Below are 21,116 nucleotides of genomic sequence, written 5' to 3'. Positions count from 1 at the left end.
GGGCAGCGAGGGGATGCACCCCAGCGCGGAGCTCGCTGGCCTCTTCTCTCCTTCCGCACAGTCTGGGTTTCCGCTTCCCTCCCGAGTGCCGGGGGAGAGGGAGCGAGGCCAAGCCTCGTCCGTGCCGCCGTCGCCATGTGGCCCCCAGACCCGGACCCCGACCTGGACCCCGACCCCGCCGGCCGCTCCCCGCCGGGCGCGCCCGTCCCGGGGCTCCGCGCCCTCTTGCCCGCGCGCGCCTTCCTCTGCTCGCTCAAAGGCCGCCTCCTGCTGGCGGAGTCGGTGAGTGCGGCGCAGCGCGACCCCCACCGGCCGGCCGACACCCCGGGCGGCGCCCCTCGCGAGGCGGCTACGACTGTCCACATGCGCCGGGCCGACCCCTCTCGGAGCCCTCCCAAACTGGGCAAACTTGCCCACGTTTCGGACAGACTCGCTCAAGTTCCGCGCGTGGGTTAGCGGCGGGGCGGTGTCCGAACCCAGGCCTTCCCGGGTGTTTTAGCCGCGAGTGCAAAGCTGGGGACCATAGGGGAGCCTGGAGAGGGATCCTGCGACGCGGCGCCTCGGCCACTGGGAGCGCAGCCCGGCGCTGTGTGACCTCGAGCGCCTCCGCCCTCTCTGGGCCCCTTAACGACCCCTGGGTCGGGGCGCCCTGTCCCGTTTTCCTGGGCGCAGGGCGGGCCGGCCGGGCCTGGACCTGCGAGCTGGAGACTGGAGTGTTGTGCAGCCGGCTGGGAGGGGGACCCCCCGGGATTGGGTGAGGCCGGAGCAGTACTGTGGGGGGCGCGCAGGAAGAGGGGCGGGGGCAGGAGCCCAGCGGGGTGACTTCATCCACCTCCTCCCCTCGCGCGCCGGGATCCAGCCGCCCCGCCCCCGCTGAGGTTCTTCCTCCTTCCAACATCCCCCACCCCGGCCCATCAAGCCTTTGTCCTCGGGACACTGAAAACTCCGGCATTGTCCGCGTGTAGCGTGGGGGTTGGTGTTGGGCCTCCATCGACGGGAACGGGAGGAAGAGGCCCGGCACAGGGGAGGCAGGATGGGGGAGGCACTTACTCCTTAGATCCCCAGCAACTGGACAGTCCCTGGCCTTATTCCCATTTTGCTGATAAGAAAGCTGGGGCCCGAGCATCAGGGGGATTTGACAGGTGGGTAACATAAGGGCCAGGAGACAGCAAAGGCAGAGGGGGATGGGAGTCAGACAACGGAGGATTCTACCCGCACCTCTCCTTTGTTCGACAGGGCGGGTGGCAGTCCTACCACCTCTTGTGTGCCTAGGGTTTGCCCAACTCCCAAGTAAGGCACCAGGACCCAGGACTCACAGCCCTCACTCCAAGGGGTCGCCTCCTGGTTGGCCACCCCAGAGACTGGTGAGAGCTTTTGGGGAGAAGCCTTGAATCAACCCACCATCCACTGAGGAGACCCCAACCCCACCCCAGTCAGGCCCACCTCAGAGGTCAAGGCATGGAGGGGGCCTGGGACATAGCGGGGTTTCAGGAATCTTGGTCTCGGAAGAGTGAGCCGTGGGCACTGAAGACACAAGGGCAGCCGCTCCAGGTCACTCCCACCTCTGGTCATCTCCGGTCTGCCCACAGGCCCTAGCAAGTGGGGAGGCTGACGTGGGCAGAAACGGGGAAGAAGTGGCTACCAGGAATCGGGGAATGAGGAAATAGGAATCAAGAGGGGGACCCTCAGAATCAGGCTTTGGGGGATGAGGTTCAGGAAGGGGAGGGACACAACAACAGCCCACCACAGAGAAAATAAAGCAAGAGCTATGGACAGACGAGGTCAGGGTCCCCTGGCAGCCTGTCAACCACCTCTGTGCCTTAGTTTCCCATCTGTTCAAGTTGGGCTCAGCTACCCCCACGGCCATGAGTAGGGCAGATGTGGGTGCCCTGGGGACTCCCTGGGATCTCTGCAGCTCATTTGACTGAAGCAGCCGCAGTGCTTCCTGTGGGGCATCTGGGCCATCCCTATGAGGCCCCCTGGGCCCAGCCCCTGGGCCCCATTCCAAACTACTCAGCCATGGACGTGTTCAAACCCAGCACAGTGACAAAAACCAGGGCAGATAAAAGCCAGTACTCACAGGGCAGGGTTGCTTAAGAACCCCATCTGTAAAGTCATCCAAGTCTGGGTTCAAATCCTGGTTTCCTCTTATTAGCTGCATAACACTGAGCAATCACATCACCTCTCTGAACCTCAGTCTTCTCATCTGTAAAGTGGGCTGTGAGCGGCCCCTGGCACATGGGTGTTTGTTAGGATCCCAGGAGACTGCATGAGCCCCAGCAGGCACTGGCCCAGTGAACAGCCTCATCACCTTGGTCTGCCCTGCAGCGCACACTCTGCAGAACTAACTGGGGGCCTCTGGCATCCACCAGCACCAGTTTCACCCACTGTATGTGGGCAGAGTTGCAGAAAACATTTTGATTCTTATAGTTCCTGAGTGCAGCTCACCCAAAGACTAGCAGGGCCTGAGGTGTCAGTGTCAGCACCCCTCTCCTGGATGTTGATGTCTTATGAAAATTTGCAAATATATTTAAAAGCCAAGAGTTAATGCTCTTCACACCCACAACCTAGATTATACAGTTGTTAACATGTTGCTATATTTACTTTATCACATATCTGTCCTTCAATCCATTTTATTTTTTGATACATTTAGAATTGCAGACATCAGTACATTTCAACTCTAAACACTTCTGCATGCATATTAACTAATGTTTTAGATTTGTTTATTTTTCAGGTAAAATTTACATTCAGTGAAAAGCACAAATCTAGTGTGTTGGGAGTGATTTTTTTAATCTGGTTCCTGCTTAGTGGGCTGCCCTTGAGACTGCTTAGGTTCAATTGGCCCCTGTTGTGCACCGTCTGAGTTGGATGGATTCTCCTGGGGTGGGGGGTTGGGTGAGCAGCCCCAGAGAGTGGCCTCCTGGGAGGCGGGACACAGGTGGGAGTTTGGGGCTTCCTGATTGGGTCCTGGCAGGAAGCTGGCATGGGGTCAGGACCCTGGGCCATGCCCAGAAGCACTGAGCACAGCACCTGGTGTGGGCATGGGCCCCATGACGGTTTTCATCCTGGCAGCTGCACAAATGAGGGCAGATTACTTCCGCTACGGGAGCCTCCTCTATTCCTGACTGCAAGGCGGTTCAGAGGGACACTGGGCAAGTGCCAAGCCTCTGACTTCTCCCTCTTCCCATCCCCCAGGGTCTCTCCTTCATCACCTTTGTCTGCTATGTGGCGTCCTCAGCATCTGCCTTCCTCACAGCGCCCCTGCTGGAGTTCCTGCTGGCCCTCTTCTTCCTCTTTGCTGATGCCATGCAGCTGAATGACAAGTGGCAGGGATTGTGCTGGCCCATGATGGTGAGGTCTGGGGCCCCAGGAGGCGGGGGTTGGCTGGCCATCACAGAGAGTTGTGCCTTTTGGCCCTCACCCTTTCTTCAGTACGCTAGAGGCTGTTTGCCGTTAGTTGGATCCAGGCGGTAGACCTGGCTTCATATGATCCGGGCCCCACTACCCAGCAGCCACGTGACTCAGATCAGGTCGCACACCTCCCGGGCCTCCAGGGTCTTTCCGTGAGGCAGAAATCCCAGACGGCATCCTCGCCCCTTGGCCACCAGGTGGCGCTGGTGCTCCCAGCTGGGTCTTCGGGAATGAGCCTCAGCCGCAGGAATTCAAGCCATTTCCTCGTGGGCAGGGCAGGTTAACTGAGGACTTGCAAAGGCATAACCAGACCCCAGCCCTCAGGCAACTTGTTTATCACCCGGGAGGGCCACAGCCCCACCTCGGACTTTTTGCTCTATGAAATGGGTCAGAGAAAAGGGAAGCAAAGGCTGCATTTGAACTCTGGTCTCTTGACTTCATACCCAGCATTCTTCCTCATGGGACTGCACCCTTTGTGTCCCCATTTTAGGGACAAGTAGGCAGAAACCGTAATACATAAATGGATCTGCCACAGGTGTGTGGCAGAGCGCAGCCCAGGGCCAGATCTTCCCACTAGAGAACCAGAAGGGAGCAGGTGACAAGGCTTCCAACTTCTCCCTCCCCACCAAATGGGGCAATCTGCACCCAGGCCAAGCCACAGGGTGAGCTGCAGCCTGGTCCATACCCTGATGTCCACTGGGCAGAGAGCAGCTGCCCAGCTGGACCAAGGGCAGCCGACGGGGCACCTGAGCAGGGGCAGGAGTGGAGCTGGGAGAAGGGCAGGGTGGTGGCACCATGGGTGCTGGACCTGGGGGACAGGCTTGTGTCCAGGCTGTCAGGCCCATCCTCCTCTGGGAACAGTAGGATTCCAGCCATTTCGGCCACCTCTCAGTCCCTCACCCCTGCCTTGGCTCCCAGCTGTCCCCTCCCCTGCTGTGCACCACTCCAGGGAGCTCAGGGCAGTGTGACCATGCCCTTCTCTCCCCAGGACTTCCTACGCTGTGTCACAGCGGCCCTCATCTACTTTGCCATCTCCATCACAGCTGTCGCCAAATACTCAGATGGGGCTTCCAAAGCAGCTGGGGTGAGTAGCCGCCCTGCCCCTCCTAAAGCCCAGATGCTCCACAGGACACCGACTTAGTACCTGGGGCGCATTCTGTCCCTGCTTAGGCCCCTTGGGCTTTCATGTGGAGCTCAGCGATTCCACAGTCCTCTTATTAGAGGCCTACTCTGCTCCCAAGCTTTCAACGGGTATTTCCTGACCAAGTTAACAGCTCGTTTTCCTATTTGTCATTAATGGGAAGGGCCTGTGCCTGCCATCCAAGCTGCTTATCTGAGCAGATAAAAACAGGTGGTGAGGCTGAGGCAGCTGCTTCTCAGGCTAGGACCAGGGACTCCCAGCTCCTGATGACATGTCCCATCCACCCTGTCCCCTGTATTCCCCAGGTGTTTGGCTTCTTTGCCACCATTGTGTTTGCCATCGACTTCTACCTGATCTTTAACGACGTGGCCAAATTCCTCAAACAAGGGGACTCTGCAGACGAGACCACAGCCAACAAGGAGGAAGGTGGGTGGCCACTCTGCGTGTTTCTACCCAGGAACCTGGCTTATCACCCAGGATGGTTGGGGCAGGGGCCGTGCTCTCCCTTGGGGACACTTGGCTGGTTTGAGGTTGGAGTAGGAGCACTTCCTCTCTCTCCACGGGCAGGAGGTGTTTTCACAGCCTGGTTCTCATAACCCTTCATGCAGCACTGATCATAAAGCCGGTCCCCTTGGAGAAGTACCAGGCTCCCCAGGGCCTCAACCTTTCCAGGAAGGGCAAGCTGAGGGCATGCTTAGCACCTCCTCCTCAGTGAAACCCTCCCTGATCCCCCAGGACAGCCAGTCACTGCTTCTGCTCTTGGGCACTGTCCACTGGGCTGCAGAGCACCTGCCCCGAGCCAGGCCCCCTTGCAGTCTCGCCTGCCCCTGGCTTAAAAGCCAGAAAACCAGGCTGTCATCCTTAGCACCGCAGCACTCTGTCAAGCGCGGGCAAGCTCAGGCTTATTCTGCTTTTTATATCCAAAGAAAGCACAACAGTCCTTCTGGCCCATCCAGCCATGCTTCAGCTCAAAATGGCTATTGTGCCATTAACTGATTTTATTTTTTTTAAAAAAGGTTGCAAGTTGGATGGCTGGTTTTTCCATCTGTGACAACACAGCCATACCATATTTCTGATCACAATGTAAAATAAGGACTTGCGGGGGGGAGGGGGGGGAAGGGTTGAAACTATAAAATGGCCAAAAAGAGGCTTCCTGATTTTCAGTGTATTTGAGTTTCTTACAAGAAAATATCTGTCCCCATGTTGTCCTGCTAAATTGCAGGGTAGGCTTGGGATGCAGATATACAGCCCTGACATCCCCAGGTTAGAACAGCTCAGGAAACATAGCTAGGGAGGGCCTGGAGCCCCAAAGGAAAGGGCATCTGGGTTCCCACCTCCAGTTGACTGCACCCTGGAGGTGACAGCAGCTGCCTGTGGAGGGTCCCAGGCCCTCCACCAAGCAGACCCCACCAACAGCGTGGTCAGCTGCAGGAGGAGCCTAAGCTAAAGGCTCCAGCCAACAGCCTGGCTGTGCCTCTCCAGAGACTGCTCCCAGGCTCCACTGGCCAGGAAACTCCTGCCAAGCCTCCTCTTTGCTTTCCTTTCAGAAGAGAATTCCGACTCCGACTCCGACTAAAGGCCTGCCCTGCCCTGGCAACCTGAGCCACGCGGGCCTTCACTCCTGCACTTCTGACCCGCTGGCCGGAGCTTGGCCAGGAGACAGGGTGTGTTGGGAGGGAGGCTGTGACTTCTCAAGCAGCAGCGGGAGTTGCTGATAGAGCGGGCCTCCTCACAGCCCCAAGGTGATGTTCCTGAGCCCAGCACACAAGATGACGCCCTTTGGCTTAGCCTATCTAACCACTGCACGGGAGGGCATTGTGAATATTCCGCCACTCCTCCACATTTCTGTCCCACAGACCTTAAGTCCTTTAACCTCTCTGCCAAAAATAAGCACAAAGGACAAAGCAGATAGAGCCTTGCTACCCCCAACACAGGAAGCATCTCATGGCGGGTGGGGGGAGACAGGATGGGACAACGGACAAGTAAGACAGAAACCACCAACCACCATGGAGCCAACCCGCCAGGCCCCAGTGGCTTTTGTCTGCATTGGTGCCCCTGCTCGCGCCAGACACTTTTGTCAAGAGGGATCCTTCCAAGATTCTTTGGTTCAGGGAACCCCAGTTCCCTCTTCATCCTTGAAGCAGGGAGAAAACTGACCTTTGCCCTGTCATCTAGGAGAAAGTGGGTCTCGGTGCCCACAGCTGACACCTCACACCCCTGGAGACCATGTCTTCTCCAGGTGACATAACTACTCTGGGTCTAAGACTTTCAAAGAAAAGCTCATAGAGTAGCTTACCAGGTCCAAAAGATTGGGGTACCAAACAATGAAATAGCATTGACAGCATCCTGGGTAGCTGGGCAGGCCCAGCCAAACCCTCTCTTTCCCTGGGGGCCCACCAGCAGGCGACAGGCTCTTGGGCACTCAGGACAATGTGCTTTGAGACACCAGAGCCGGTCTTCTGACCACCTCATGAGAGGTGAAACATGCTTTCTGTGTCCCCTAAGGACCTAATGCTGTGTATATATATATATATATCTTCAATAGGATTTTTGTAACTTTATATAATTTTTTTACATAAAAGCTACTTCTTAAATAGCATTTCCTGTGTCCCAAGAGGCCTCATGAATGAGCCAGAGTTCTGGACCCCTTTTTGAGCATTTGTGTAACTTTTGTTCTCTTGCATGTGAATCTTCTACCCTGAAAAACAACCATAATGGATTAAATCAAACTGACCACCTGCTTGGAGTACGTGTTTGAAAACAACCTCACACCACCCAGAGCAATGCTGTCGGGTATCATGCTTCCGCACAGACTGCTCGCATACATGGTGTGAATCCTGACAGCTCCAGGCATCGGCAACAATCCATGCGCACTTGCTCCATGCCAGGCACCCCACTAAGCGTCTCATGCACGTGTTATTTATCCCTCACAGAAACCTGTTTTACAGTCCAGAAAACGGACAGGTTTGGTAACTTTCCCAGGTCACCACAGGTCCTTTGAGGAGGCTCAGGGCCCTCTCACATGTCAGGATGACATCCCCCAGCACCTATCAGGCAGCTAGACCCTGGAGCTGTCAGGGTTGGAAACTGGTTGCACACGGGACCTCGGACGTGGATCCTGGCAGGAGCCTGCGTCAGGGTTTTAGCCCAGGCCAATGGGAAGAAGTGAGGCCTTCTGCTTCAATTTACACACACATTCTGAAAATATCTATGAAAGTTGTACGTGCAGAAGCTGAGGGGCACATGGTGGCTGTTTCTGCTCCAGCTTAGCCCAGCAAAGCCAGCCAAGCTGCCTGTCGACACCTATACATACCACAGAGGCCTCGTCCCGCGAGTGGTGGCCGTGTTCAACCTCCACGTAACAGGCCCGTTTCAGGAACAGGGGCCCACAGCTTTCTCAGGGGCAGAAGGGAAGTCAGAGCGGAGAAAGACAATACCATTTTTACATGTCCATTTATTAAACAAGAACTCCTTCATGACAATTTAATACAATAGTAGCGATTAGTGTTGAGAAAATCATTTCCCTCTACATACAAAAATACAGATTTGAACACTATGAAAACGATCAGGACAAGTACCATGAAAAATTGGTCCTTTAAAAGAAATAAAGGGGGGAAACTGAGGGCAATGTGAGGCTTTGCTGTCAGGGACAAATCAACAAAAGCAAAGGCTTTGGGGCCCCAAAATCACTCCCAATGGCCAGTCAAGCCTGAGAGCCGGCAGAGCCCGGAATGCCCACCCCGGGGCACCCATGTCGGTGTGAGAAGCCATGGTGGGGGCTCTGACCAGCCAACAGCATAAACCAAAGCTTTCCCAATGGGCATCCCCTCAGCTGTATCTAAACTGTTAAAGGAAACAGACTTTTACGAAGCAAAGTGTAATCGTTATTTAAATTAACATTATCCTTAAAAGTACCACCGGACCAAGTACCGATCAGTAATCATTAGAGTTATTAGCCACCTGACTTGACTTCTTTTGTTAGAAAATAATTACATATTCTGACCCTTCAAAAAGGACAAAAAAGCTACAATTTCATGTTTTAATAAATCCATTCCTTCATTTTGCAATGGCGCAGCTAGTTTCCTCAAGATTTTTCTTGACCAGACAGAACTCATGGCCTGCAGGGGCAGGAGAGCAAAAGGAGCAGCGAGAGTGTTCTCTGTCTTGATTTCGGCAAGCTCCTCATAGCAGGGGGTCTGTTTCGTTCAGGCTGAAAACCAGAAAAGGCCACCGGGCCTACCCAGGGCATCCACAAGTCAATGTGCGATCCGAGTGGAACTGGAGAGCAAGTGGAAGGTGAGCCCAGACCAGTGGAACACCCGCAACCCCCGGACCCAGGCAGCAGAGCTGGAGGGGTGGCCTGAGCGTATCCTGGAAGACAGCAGACCAGGGAACACCCTCAATGCCCTTTTCACTGTTTTAGACCCAGAGAAGGGAAGTCAGAGCACCAAGGATGTTCTGTTCTTTTTGTTGTTGTTGTTCTTTTTTAATGGAACCACTTTCCGCTTACTGTCTAAAGTGAGCAGTGGCTCTCCAAGCTGAACAAGTGGTTTAAAAATGCCAAATGCAGTTATACTGATTAATAATTATTTCACAGAAATATACTCTTCCTCTCAGACTGTTTAAATAAGCAGAAACAAGATGTGGAGGGAGAAAGCAGCAGAAAGGAGACAGGAATAACCAGGGGTGGTTTCTGTTTTTTAAAATACATATGAAGCTTAAAGGGAAAATGAACAACCTCAAAACCAGCATTGCTAAAAGCAATATTAAAAGGACACAATCTAAAATCATGCTACAAAAATAGTGTTATCTGGTTTAACTAAATGTACATCTTTTTTTCAATTCCATGATTGACAAGAGTGTTTATGTGACTGACACACAGAAGGCACCAAAGGTGAAGTGATTATTATTTGTCTTAAAATATACAAAGACAGAAATACCTACTTTTGGGGAAAAATAGTCATACGTGTAATAAATAGTTTAGTGTTCTTGCCATGGGTTCCTGAACCCCTACAAATTTCAACATATACAAATAGTTTCAATCTCCAGCATTCTCTTAGAGGGAACCACCTCAAAATCAAGTTAAAGCACTGGCTTTATCTATATATATCATTTCACCATGAGGCAGGATTTGAAAACTCATTTTTAAATGTGTTACAGAATGAAAGCGTTGGAAGCCGGTGGCCCCTCTGCGGGCCTGGGCCAGCTTGGGGCGGCTGTCCAGGCATCCTGCCCTCACCTTCCCTCAGCCCTTGGACCAGCCAGCTCTCTCTTCAAGCCCCAAATGTTTGCCTTCCTCACGACTGCAGAGAGGGGGACAGAGTCTTGAAAGCTGTCGATTCTGGAAAAGGCAGGAAAGCAAAATGACCCACGGAGGGAAGCAGCCATCAGTCACACCTGGCCCTGCCTGGCATGGGCACCAGCTCTCCCCACCGTCCTCATTTCCTGACGGTCCCTTCAGGCAGCTTGCCTGATAAAAGGAGACTCAGATTTGATAGTTTCAGATTATTACTGAATCCCATACAAACCATTATCAGAATCAATTGTGTCACACCATCTCTCCTCTGCAGCACAATTATGAAAAGAAACTCTGGGCCTCGCCCTTATCCCATCAACAAAGCTGATTAAGGTCATTTGAGACAAGTTCCTCCTCTCAATGAGAACCATAGAAGTTGTGATAGCTCATTAGAGTCCAGGCTATTAACCCCTTAATGAAGGCTCTCCACCTTTGTGTATAATGCATCCCCAACCACACCAGGGAGTCTAGATAGCAAGTCACCTGAATTTAAAGTCTTGGCATTAAAAATGTAGACAACAAACTAACCCTAAGAAAAAGATATATTAATGAAGGACCCATAATCTAAACTTTATTCTAGGCAATTCTTCTAGATCTAACAGATATTGAAGGTATTTTATTTCAGAAACAGTTTCGAAATAAAAGAAATGTAAAGTGTCAAATATTTCAAATTGCCTTCTCAATCAGGGGGTTCTGATGATTTCAACGATACCTGCTGAGAAGAGAAGAAACATATGCTTTTGTAAAGAGCAGGGAAGTTTACAAAGCTGAAAGCAGGCGGTGTTAGGTCTGCATCCTCTCTAAGGTGGCACCCAAACCAGAATCTCTGTCACTTGTCCAGACTCATGAGTTCCCAAAATCAACACCAAGAGCCCTCGCTACCCATGCCTCCAGCACCAAGGCACACTGGTCCCAACATTCAGCTCTTGTTCTCAAGCCAATTCCAGAACACAAGACCTCACTTTTCCAAGACGAGAATAGCAAGGAAGCTAACCAAGTACATGTTTTCAAGACTGCCCGAGTCACTGACCCGTCTAGTGTTATCAACAGTCCCAGAGCAGACAGAGTCTGGGATGCAGGGTCTCCGCCTTTCACCTCCCACCTTACCAGCCTGTCGCCTCACTGGCCCTAAAAGTGGGTGCTGATAAATAGGTAAGACCCAGGGAAGAGAGAACCCCCGGGTTCTGCAAACTTCACTAGGAGCTAAACAAGTGCCTGGAAACCTCACAGCTAATGGCAGTTCCTGGAGCGGGAAGCAACTTTTTATTTCGCTCAAGAGACTAAACCAACAAAATCCCTCACCCTAGAAAGTGTTTTCGCCTTTTGCTACCTGTTTAATGTCATTATTTTCCAGTATACAAGATATGGAAACAATGGCAACCAGGCAGTGGCACAATGACTTCATGGTTGCTTTGTTTTGGATGGGATGGCACAGTGGGAACCACTTAAATCATCACTACCTTCCAGAATCACTAAATGGGCCACACGTTGTCTCCATATTCTACTCATCTGTTAGGACAGGCTCTAAGAACAACCCACAGAAAATCTTGCACAGCCAGAAATTAGAACTTGGTCCACTTCTCAAACACACCGAGAGGTGAGGGTTTCTTTCCAAATAGCACATGAGTGTCTACAAGGAAAGGTGAGGTTGGGCCACACACAGGACATGACACACAGGGGGACCATACAAGGCTCATTCCTCGCAAGTAAGAATTCACATACATGTGCAGACGAAGAGTAAGTGCTTCATCTCCTCAGAGACCACCTATGGCTTAACCCAAGTCTGAATGAATCATGTGAAAGCTTCAAAGAAAGGTAGATGAAACTGCAAACTTTAGGAATAGGAATGTTTTCAACTGAGCCACAAAGCTCTCGCCAGAAGCATCCAATACAGGGTGGAGGTCAGATACACTTCATGCCTACCTGTGGGCACGAGCCATCCTGCCAGGGGTGCCCAAGGGGCTGGAGGTGTCGTCCACCTCCCAGAGCCAAGCCCTCAGAGCCAGGCCAGGTCCTCGCTGGCTTCCCTGTGGCCAGGCTGGGCTCTGCTTCTACTGGCCCTTCAACAAGTTGCCAAGGAAGACATGGGCCCTGGGACTGGGCCGGCTACTGCCTTCTCTCCATTTTGTAGGCAATCTCTCTTGGATGAGTATAGCTGCACAGAGTAAAAATCTACAATAAAATACTTTACTTTAAATCAAACTTCTCTTATGAGATTTTAATCTGTAAGTGCCTCAGTCCTTCCCCAGCTTTATATGGGGCCAACAAGTGCCTTTAGGCTTTCATGATTGTGATCTCTCTGTATGAAAGGGAGAAGGTACTTCCCCTCACGCCTTCAAGCAGTGTGAAGGGAGGATAAAGGAGAATCAGAAAAAATATACCACGTTGACCAAATCAGTGCCAAGATAAACTTTCTTTGAAGACGTCAGTGTTTGCATCCATCTAAAACCACCAAATGCTTGAGGGTTTCAGCCCATACAGTCTCCAGGAACAAATTCAAGCGCACACAGCAACTGTAGTTCTCTTCGAGTTTGGCACAAATGATGAAAGCCATTATCATCCCACCAGAAAACTGAGAAACGCTAAGATTGCCTCAGCCTGAAAATGCCCCAAACCAAACTGACATTGGTCCATACTAGAACTATTAAATGCAAAAATATGCTTCCTTCAATTTGCAAAAATAGTCCTTTGAAAGCCCCCAAATCTAGATTGTCTTGTTTATACACAGAGGCAACATACAAAAAAGGCGGGTGTCTTTATATCCACCTAAACACCCATATTCCCTTCATAACTCCTCACCACCAAGCTGCCGTCGGTGCCGAGACATAGGACTGTGCATCACACCACTTAGAGAGCCTACCTGACCACTTCCAGTTGTGGTGGGAGCTAATTAAATAGAAAGAAACATATTTACAAAACCCATGGGACAGTCTCATGGCATAGAGGATATTAAATAGTTACAGGGACATAAATAACTCCAGATTCTAACACTAAGATGCACATGGACTCCTAAGTTGCTCCGTGGCACAAGGTGGCATTACTCTTTATCATATATCAGCATTTATAGTTTCGATGGGCTTCAGAATGCTTTCTTGCCGCTGACTACACGTTCTCAGGAGGCCAATAGGCTCCTTTTCACCAGATGATAAACTGGTTTTATTGAAGTGACTTGGGAAAACTTGGGCAGAAATCCTGCCTGAATGGTATCCTTTTCTTCAGTCTCACTTCAAAGGCAGCTTTTTATTGAGGCCAAGTAACACGATTCCCAGCAGGAGATTTCTGATAAAGTTCAGGGTGGTCCTTCCAAGTGGGCCCCATTTGATGCAAGGCTGAGTCTTTGTGACCCTGTTTTTAAATGGAACTCGCAGAGGGAGATAAGTCCAATTCTGACTATGCATCTACACTCAGCTAATGCAAACTAATGCAAAATAAATATATGAAATGAACAGATAAAATCCAGATGTCAGAATCTCCTCAAAAATCACTACATATAATAGATTCAAAGTTGGTGAAGCACGATTTGTACTGCCTCATGACAGACCTGGAAAAAAGGCTCGATCAGACCCGCTGGGCAGCACGCCCAGCTGTGACCAGACCTGGCTGCCCTCTTGGGGGGCAGAGAGGGAGGTGAGTTACCACCAGACCAGCTGGGTCTGCACCAGCAGCCATGGCCCCTGAAGTAGACAAGGGGCTTAGGCATGTGACCTGGGCAACTGCTCCAGAAAGGAACTGCAACAGAGCTCAGGATGTTCAGTTCAGGGTGCTAATCCCTATCCGCAACCCTTCAGAGACGGCACAGTACCACTTCCTATCCAGGCCCTAGCCTAGCAGTGTTACCTGATCAATCCCCCAACGCTGTTCTTTTATGAAGAATGCAATGCCACACATGCACAGATGGACACTTTCTCAAACACGCTGTCCCCCCACCACCCCCAAAGACATATTCATATTCATATTCTCTCTCTCTTATCACACAGTACACTGCTAAAGCTGTGATCACACACTAGTACCAGATCCTGGGGATTTTCCACATTACTGCAAAATCTTCCCACCTGCTCACCATCAGTAAGTGTTTTTTCCTTGGTGAGGTCTAATCACAAAATATTACAGCTAGAGTGAGGTTTGTAAACATTAAAAACAGTTCAAAGAGTGAAAACCTGACCAGTTAAAACAATTTCTCCATAAAAGATACAATTAGTCTCCAACAGGAATAAAACAAACAAAAAAAAATTACAGCTTCTTAGGGGCTCGTTTAACTCATTCACCACAATAATCTTCACTTTAGCAAGAATCAATTCAAAACCTGACATAATTAGAATTTTTCCCAACAACTTCCAAGATTGATGTTCATAGTTTTGACCCTGAGGCACAAAAAGCTACAATTCGTGCCTTCTGAAATATCAGTGTCGTGGTGCAAATTCAAGTATTTTCAAACCCTAGACAAGTCTACTCAGAATCACTTTAGAACTCTTCTCAGGTATTTGAAAATTAGCACACATCTCTAAAACAGAGGAGTGTCCCCACCTGTGGTCCACACGACAGCAAATGGGCAAGTGTTCTGGCTGGTGGAATGGATCGTATTTCTTTCCTGGCTTTTACCTGAGAAGGTAAAATTACAGAAAATCGGCAATTCAGCCTCAGCGTATTAAGGGTAGGAAGGAAAGTGGAAAATAAGATGGTCCCCATATTCCTGGAGGAGAACCTGGGATTCAGGGAGGTGATTCATTTGAGGAAGAATCATGTGATTTCTCAGCAGGGTGGAAAATGAAAGGTGACCCTCCCACACGTCAGCGTTCCTGTGCAGCTGTCCCGGGAGAACACCAGCTTCTTCCATCCCCAGCAAAGAGCTCAACCAGCACACCCATCGCCGAGACCCTCAGTGCCACACATGGCTTTCTGGGCCTGGGCGGGCTGCCTGGATGCCCCGGGCAAGGAAGGTGAGCAGGAGGAGAGGATGCCAGCAGCGAGACTAAATGCTGACTTGGAGCACACAGTGGGCGCTGTCAGGGAACCACTGCTGACTGACTGTTCCCACCCTGACCTTCATTTCTTGATTTTTCCCTCCCTTCTAGCAGCCCCATTTAATCCAAAGTCTTGACTTGTCACAAATACATATGACACGGTGGCTCGGAGTCAGATGGGCAGCCTGTGTTCGGGGACAGTGCAGAACTAAAGTGGGCACGGCAGCCAGAGAGGCCAGCTGCTCCCGTGGCCACCAAACACTGGAGAATCGCGAGACAACTCCTACCCACCACTGTCTGGACAGCTGGGTACGGGGGCTCCCAGCCTCACATACCTGCCAACAAGGCCACTCTGAAAACCCTTTCCCAAAATGAACTTTTACCAAAGAGGACAAAATTCAACTTAATCACATGAAAATCTGACGTGACACGGGAAAGAAAACTTGATTGAAAGGATGGGCATGAGGACGAGAGGGAGGAGGACTCTGGCAGGTCCTCATGTGTCCCGGCGCTGGATCTCGGGGCGGCCGTCCATGTCCCTGGACTCCGTGCGGGCTCGGATGTAGTCATTAGCACTCTGCTGGGGCATGCTGACTCTCCACTTCTGCACTGCCAGGAATGTGTTCACCGCATACACCGCAGTTGCCAAGAAGCCAAATATCTACAAGAAACAGGCGCGGTTAGTCCTCAGGCACATCAGCAGTCTACGGGGTGTCTGGGCAGGACCAGCTTCTGAGCAGCTTACGGCTGCCCGCCCCGATGCCCAGCCCCACGGAATGTTTAACTGTCAGACCATGGCCAAGTCTGTAGTCGTGTGAACCACATAAGTCCTGCCTGACCGAAAGACTGCCTAAGGTTTCTTTCAAAGTATTTTGGATCTGTTTTTTAAAATACCACAAACATGCTTCTTTTACAGTACCTTCATGGCTACTGGTCCCAGATGAGAAAATACATGTAGACAAATACCATGTAAACAGAAAATCGGGGTCTCATGTGTGAGCCAAAATCAAGCCATAGGCCTGACTCCAAATCGCAGCCCCCAAACCCCACCTGCTGTCCACTGTGTCTCACCTGGACAGCTCCAAGTGGGCAGCTCCAGGGTGAGAGGCAGCGGAGTTTGACTTATTTAATGACTGATGAACCTACTGAGTGACACCTGGGAGAGCAACTAATTTAATATTTTTTATAAACCTTTTAATTCCTCCCCATTACAAAAGTGCTACATACTCTTCATAAATACAGAAATGTAATGTCAACAAATTAACTGGGGAGCCAAGTAGTCAATAAAGTCCTTTGAGAGGAAAAAAAAAAAATACAGAAATGTAGAACGCAGAGAGTGAAAGTCTTACATTATCTGGTTCCCACCCCACCCCCCATGGCATTCTACCTTGAAGAACAAAAATGTTATCTGACTGCTAAATGGTGTCAAGATCGTGTTCTTCGCTGGCAGGCAAGGCTCTTAAAAGCAGCATCACTAACAGACAGACATCTGGGGCTCTTTTGGAAAGACTAAAGCAGTGGTTCTCAAGCTCGAGCACGCATCTGAATCAGCTGGAGGGCTTGTTAAAGCACATTTCTGACGCAGTAGCTCTGAGGGAGCCTAAGAATGGCATTTCTAACAAGTTCCTGGGTGATGCTGAGGCTGCTGTTCCAGGGACCACACTTTGAGAACCACAGCACTGAAGGAAACGAGACCGCCATTGACCCAATAGCAACATCAATAGTGAAGGAAAAGCTAAAGGAGAATGAGTAGGACACATGCTAAGGGATGGAGGAGAACACATCACAAAAAGTGAACACATCAGCCTACATTGTAACCACTTGAGTTCACTTACCACGGCAGCAATTTCTGCTCCGGTTTTGTGGTTTAAAGCAGCCAGGACAATTGAAGCAATAAAGAAAAAGAAAGTGCTGAGTCCAGTGTTGACCAAATCCTAATGAAAAAGATAAAATAAAATCACTTGAAAAGAATCACTTCATGCGTCGCCCTAAAAGCCATTGAAGAACTTTCAAAATAAGAAGCACAATACCCAGCCTCTCTGATGGCTCCATATTTTAGTCTCAATGGCCCGCGGGTGTTGGTCACACAAAGGAAGGCAGAGATGACAAGTTTATGATACTTGATAAATCACCACAGCAAAATCCACATTTTAACCCACCATGTTACCATTTCTTAACAACTTATTGTAGAAAACCAAACTGCTAACCCATCAAGGACATGCACACTAATTACTATTTAGAGGTTCTATTGTCATCTTTCAAATGCTCTTTCAAACCATCCACGGACAAAGGCCTCCAAGAGTCCAGAATGTACAGAAACTAGTGAAATTCCCTCCAACATCCCCTCATTCATGTGTGACATTTCCAGCACACTGTTTTCAGACCTAGAGAACACACTTCTCCAGATCTCATACTGTTTCTCATGCACGGTCTTTCAAGCCTCTCTGTCCTTAAAGCCTGGAGGATTTGCTCCTAAGCTTCTTGCAAAGCAAATCATGTTACATATTCAATGCTTCAAAGATTTAACGCCTGTCTTACTTGTTGAGAGGAACACAATACAGTGATCAAGAGTCACGACCAGACTTGGGTCCTAACCAACCATGATTTTGGACAAGGTACTTCGCTTCTCTGCGTCTTATGTGGGAATAGTACCCCCTCCTCCTGGAGTTGTCTTAAGGATTAAGTGAGACAACACATGTGAAGAGCCAAGCACAGTACCTGGCCCATGGTTAGTGTTCCCTGCACATTTATTCTTACTTCAGTTATTACCACCTTGGCATTAGGCCCCGACAGCCTGGGTCATACCCGAGTGCCCCTGTGATCTCTACAGAGAAAGAAAATCCAGGCAAAATCCTAAAATGCTTAAGTGCCAGGTTGACTGGAACATCAACACCCAGTGGGTCCTCCTGGCTGGCCTGGCTTCAAGGTACATCTCTGATTTTTAAAGATGTTAAGAAGGCAACATTCACATCATAACAGTAGTGAGCCTGGGCAGCAAGAACCCCAACATACTCCTGGTCAGCTTCTGCACAGGCTCATGGCAGCAGCAAAGTATTGACTTCAAAACAGTTCAGAGATGTCCCCTTTCAGCTGTGACCAGTGTATTCAGCCACAGCAAATTTTTCATAAATTCAAACCAGGAAGCTCTGGGTAAGGTTCTATAGAAATAAAGAAGAATATAAAATGTAGTTTCCAAACCAAAGACTATTCAGAAATGGGAAACATGGCTCATGATACAATGCTGAGGCCAAACATCAAACACGATTGTATGTACGTTAACGGTGACTATGTAAAAATATAAATGTGGTAAAGGGCCAATAGGTATCAAAAGTGTCAAAGAGGTTTATTTTATTTGTCTAAGAATTCCACATCTGGAAATTTATCTCAAATATCATACTAACACAAAAAGGTTTAAGTATGAGAATATTCATCATGATACTATTTAAAATATCAAAAAACTAGAAGCAAACAAAATGCTCACAAATAGGGGATCTGTTAAATAAAATGGTATTTCCATAAAGGAACATTATGCGATCATTAAAAATAATGATATAATTGTGTAACACAGAAGACACTCAAGGTAGTTTAAATGAAAAAGCATAACTTTAATGGTTCCATTTTTTTCCACTCACAAATAAAAGCATACATGTATATTTGAATGACAGTCTAGAGAAAATAAGTTTTTACCTAACTGTTACAAGTGGTTACCTCTGGATGGGTTAGATCACATGTGATTTTATTTTTTTTAATTGGTGAATTGGGGAAGGGGAACAGACCAGTTGCTGTCCTTTTTTTGTTCTTCAGTCTAGTTGTGGAGGACATCGCTTCACTAGCCCATGTTGGTATTATCATTGCACTCTTCCCGGGTGAGGCAGTCGCTCGCGGGCCATGGGATGGTCACTCATACTGGCTGCCAGCCACTCATGGTAGCTCACAGCAGCCCACTGCAACTCCACTGCAGCCTATGCCATCGCCGGCGACTCACGGCAGCCCAGCTCCTGGTCGAGCTGTTGTTCATCATCTTAGCTGTAGAGGGCACAGCATTACTAGCCCATGTAGGATCCAAACCAGCGGTTCTACTGCTCAGAGCTCGCGCTCCCAAGCCAACTCTTAACCAACGTGCCACTCGGCCAGTCCACATGTGATTTTTTAATGACTTTGTTGAGATATAATTCACACACCATATAATACATCTAATTAAAGTATACAATTCAATCACCACTATCTAATTTTAGAACATTTTCAGCACTCCCAAAAAGAAACTTCATATCATTAGTAGTTAATTTTTCATCCCTCCTCTAATCCTAGGCAACCACCAGTCTGCTTTCGGTGGATTTGCCTGCTCTGGAAATTTCACATAAATAGAATTATATAACATGTTATCTTTTGCGACTCATTTCTTACACTTTAGTATAATAGTTCTAAGATTCATTCATGTTGTAGAATGTTCCAATACTTCATATACCACACTTTATCTATCTTTTCATCAGTTTTTGGACATTTCAGTGCCTGCTTTTTGGTTATTGTAAATAATGCTACTATGAACTTACAAGCCTTACTGTAGATATGTTTCATTTCTCTTGGGTCATCGACATGATTTTATTGTTTTTCTATTTTATTATCTGTATCTCCCAGTTTTTCTATAACAAACACTTATTACTTGCACAGTTTAAAAGACTTAAAACTGGTGCTGGCCGAGTGGCTCATTGGTTAAGAGTTGGCTTGGGAGCACGAGCTCTGAGCAGTAGAGCCGCTGGTTCGAATCCCACATGGGCTAGTGACGCTGCGCCCTCTATAGCTAAGATAGTGAACAACAGCTCGACCTGGAGCTGGGCTGCCATGAGTCGCCGGTGATGGCATAGGCTGCAGCCCCTGCTGTAGTGGGCTGCCGTGAGCTACCATGAGTGGCCAGCAGCCGGCATGAGTGGCCGGCAGCCAGCGTGAGCCACCGCGAGCTGCTGTGAGTGGCCGTCTAATGGCTGGCAACTGATCTGCCTCAGCCAGGAAGAGCGCAATGATCACAATACCAACATGGGCCAGTGAAGCGACTGAAGAACAAAAGCCCAACAACTTGTCTGTCCTCTTCCCCGACTCCCCAGCACTGTTCCCCGCCCCCCAATTCCCCAATAAAATCTTTAAAAAAAATAAACAATAAATAAAAGGCTTAAAACTGGAGTACTACACAAGTTAGTAAGCATCAACTGCTCAAGTTCCTTGGCCATGCAATGAAATCAAGGCTTGTAGATTCATCCTTTATGTTAGGGGGCACACACAGGCATGCCCTCCCTCAGAGGTGGATTTTGAGGTGTTTTTAAGTCAGCATTGGTGCTTCATTTTTAAAAGTATTTTTAATGAGGTATGTACTCAATCAGCCACATGCTTTCCAGTTGGTCACAGTTGTCCCCACTCCCTGCAGTCTCACACTCAGCCACTTTATGTTTCCTGTCTGCCCCTAACACACCCGAGATTGTGGCCCTCCTTATGCTAGGAGATTAAGAGGAAGGTCACCCTCATACTCATGCTTTTGAGTCTCTCCTTCAGTAATACACCCAGAAGTACAGCTACAAACCCAAGTAACTCCAATAACAGATCAAGGGGATCTGGCCTAGAAGGTGCTAACTTGAGGCCTATTGGCCATATCTGACCCACAGATAAGTTTGACTTGTATAGTGTTCAAAACAAATTTGAACAAGCCAACACTTAAATACCAGAAGCCTGCACATAAAAATTAACTTCTAAAAAAAACAACTTCCAGCTGCCCTTGAAAAATTGTTCCAGAAGTCCCATGAAGCAACAATACAATCTGCTAGAGCTGAGTAGGAGAACCACCCTCTCCATCTCCCCAACCTCTGGCCCATCTTCTCACTTGCCCATTTACGTCACAGGCCCAGCCCCAGAGGGTCCTGAGTCTTTAACCCTGCTCCTGTCCCAGAGAATGACCATCCTACAACATGCCCTACCCTTCCGTTCTCTGTGTCCAGGGACCACCTATTCATCCTTCAAGGCCCAACTGGAATCTGGCATTTTCATTGATCCACTCCAGGCCCCACCCAGGAAATCCATGCCCTCCTTGCCTGTGTTCTCCCAGGCCTCACACAAAACTGGTCATAAGAGCACACACAGCCCGGGAGACGAGCGTGCATCTATCTACCCCGTGCTTTCAGTTCCCAAAACCTGGCACAAAGCAGGTGCTTGAGAAGTGTTTGTGGAAATGATCACAGAAGAGGCATTTCTAAACAGGTCCAGCCCTGGGCTGTCATAGCAATTGCTCCAAACCACTGGCTCTGTGGCTGGCTCTAGTCTCAGC

The 21,116-nt window shown here is 49.3% G+C and overlaps 2 protein-coding genes across 4 annotated transcripts in view; one reads left to right on the top strand and one right to left on the bottom strand.

Annotated features, from left to right (window-relative positions):
- Positions 1-10,476, top strand: CMTM3 (CKLF like MARVEL transmembrane domain containing 3). The gene is made up of 5 exons (XM_019656399.1): positions 1-282; positions 3,196-3,351; positions 4,400-4,495; positions 4,858-4,978; positions 6,100-10,476. Exons 1-5 carry the CDS (start codon positions 136-138, stop codon positions 6,126-6,128), a joined length of 549 nt encoding a protein of 182 aa, XP_019511944.1. The 5' UTR covers positions 1-135; the 3' UTR covers positions 6,129-10,476.
- Positions 7,989-21,116, bottom strand: part of CMTM4 (CKLF like MARVEL transmembrane domain containing 4) — a 62,296-nt gene continuing 49,168 nt past the window's right edge. The window contains exons 3-5 of one of the 3 annotated variants that reach the window (XR_002125519.1): positions 16,645-16,743; positions 14,373-15,470; positions 7,989-9,893 (exon numbers count right to left, since the gene is read on the bottom strand). Coding sequence is in view for 1 of the 3 variants with exons in the window: in XM_019656375.1 (XP_019511920.1) it covers positions 15,306-15,470; positions 16,645-16,743 (264 nt within the window). In the remaining 2 variants the exon portion in view is untranslated. Of the gene's footprint in view, positions 15,471-16,644; positions 16,744-21,116 lie in introns of all 3 variants that reach the window. The other 2 variants (XR_002125520.1, XM_019656375.1) reach the window with 2 other exon arrangements.

Source organism: Hipposideros armiger, unplaced genomic scaffold, assembly GCF_001890085.2.
Source record: "Hipposideros armiger isolate ML-2016 unplaced genomic scaffold, ASM189008v1 scaffold_9, whole genome shotgun sequence".
Lineage (NCBI taxonomy): Eukaryota > Metazoa > Chordata > Mammalia > Chiroptera > Hipposideridae > Hipposideros > Hipposideros armiger.
This window is presented reverse-complemented; position numbering and strand designations above follow the sequence as displayed.

What these genes read in the sequence shown, in the direction of transcription:
- CMTM3 (XM_019656399.1), top strand. Translation starts at nt 136, where the DNA reads ATGTGGCCCCCAGACCCGGACCCCGACCTGGACCCCGACCCCGCCGGC. An exon ending in GATTGTGCTGGCCCATGATG is followed by an intron (nt 3,352 to 4,399) that starts GTGAGGTCTGGG and finishes TTCTCTCCCCAG; the next exon opens with GACTTCCTACGCTGTGTCAC. An exon ending in CACAGCCAACAAGGAGGAAG is followed by an intron (nt 4,979 to 6,099) that starts GTGGGTGGCCAC and finishes CTTTCCTTTCAG; the next exon opens with AAGAGAATTCCGACTCCGAC.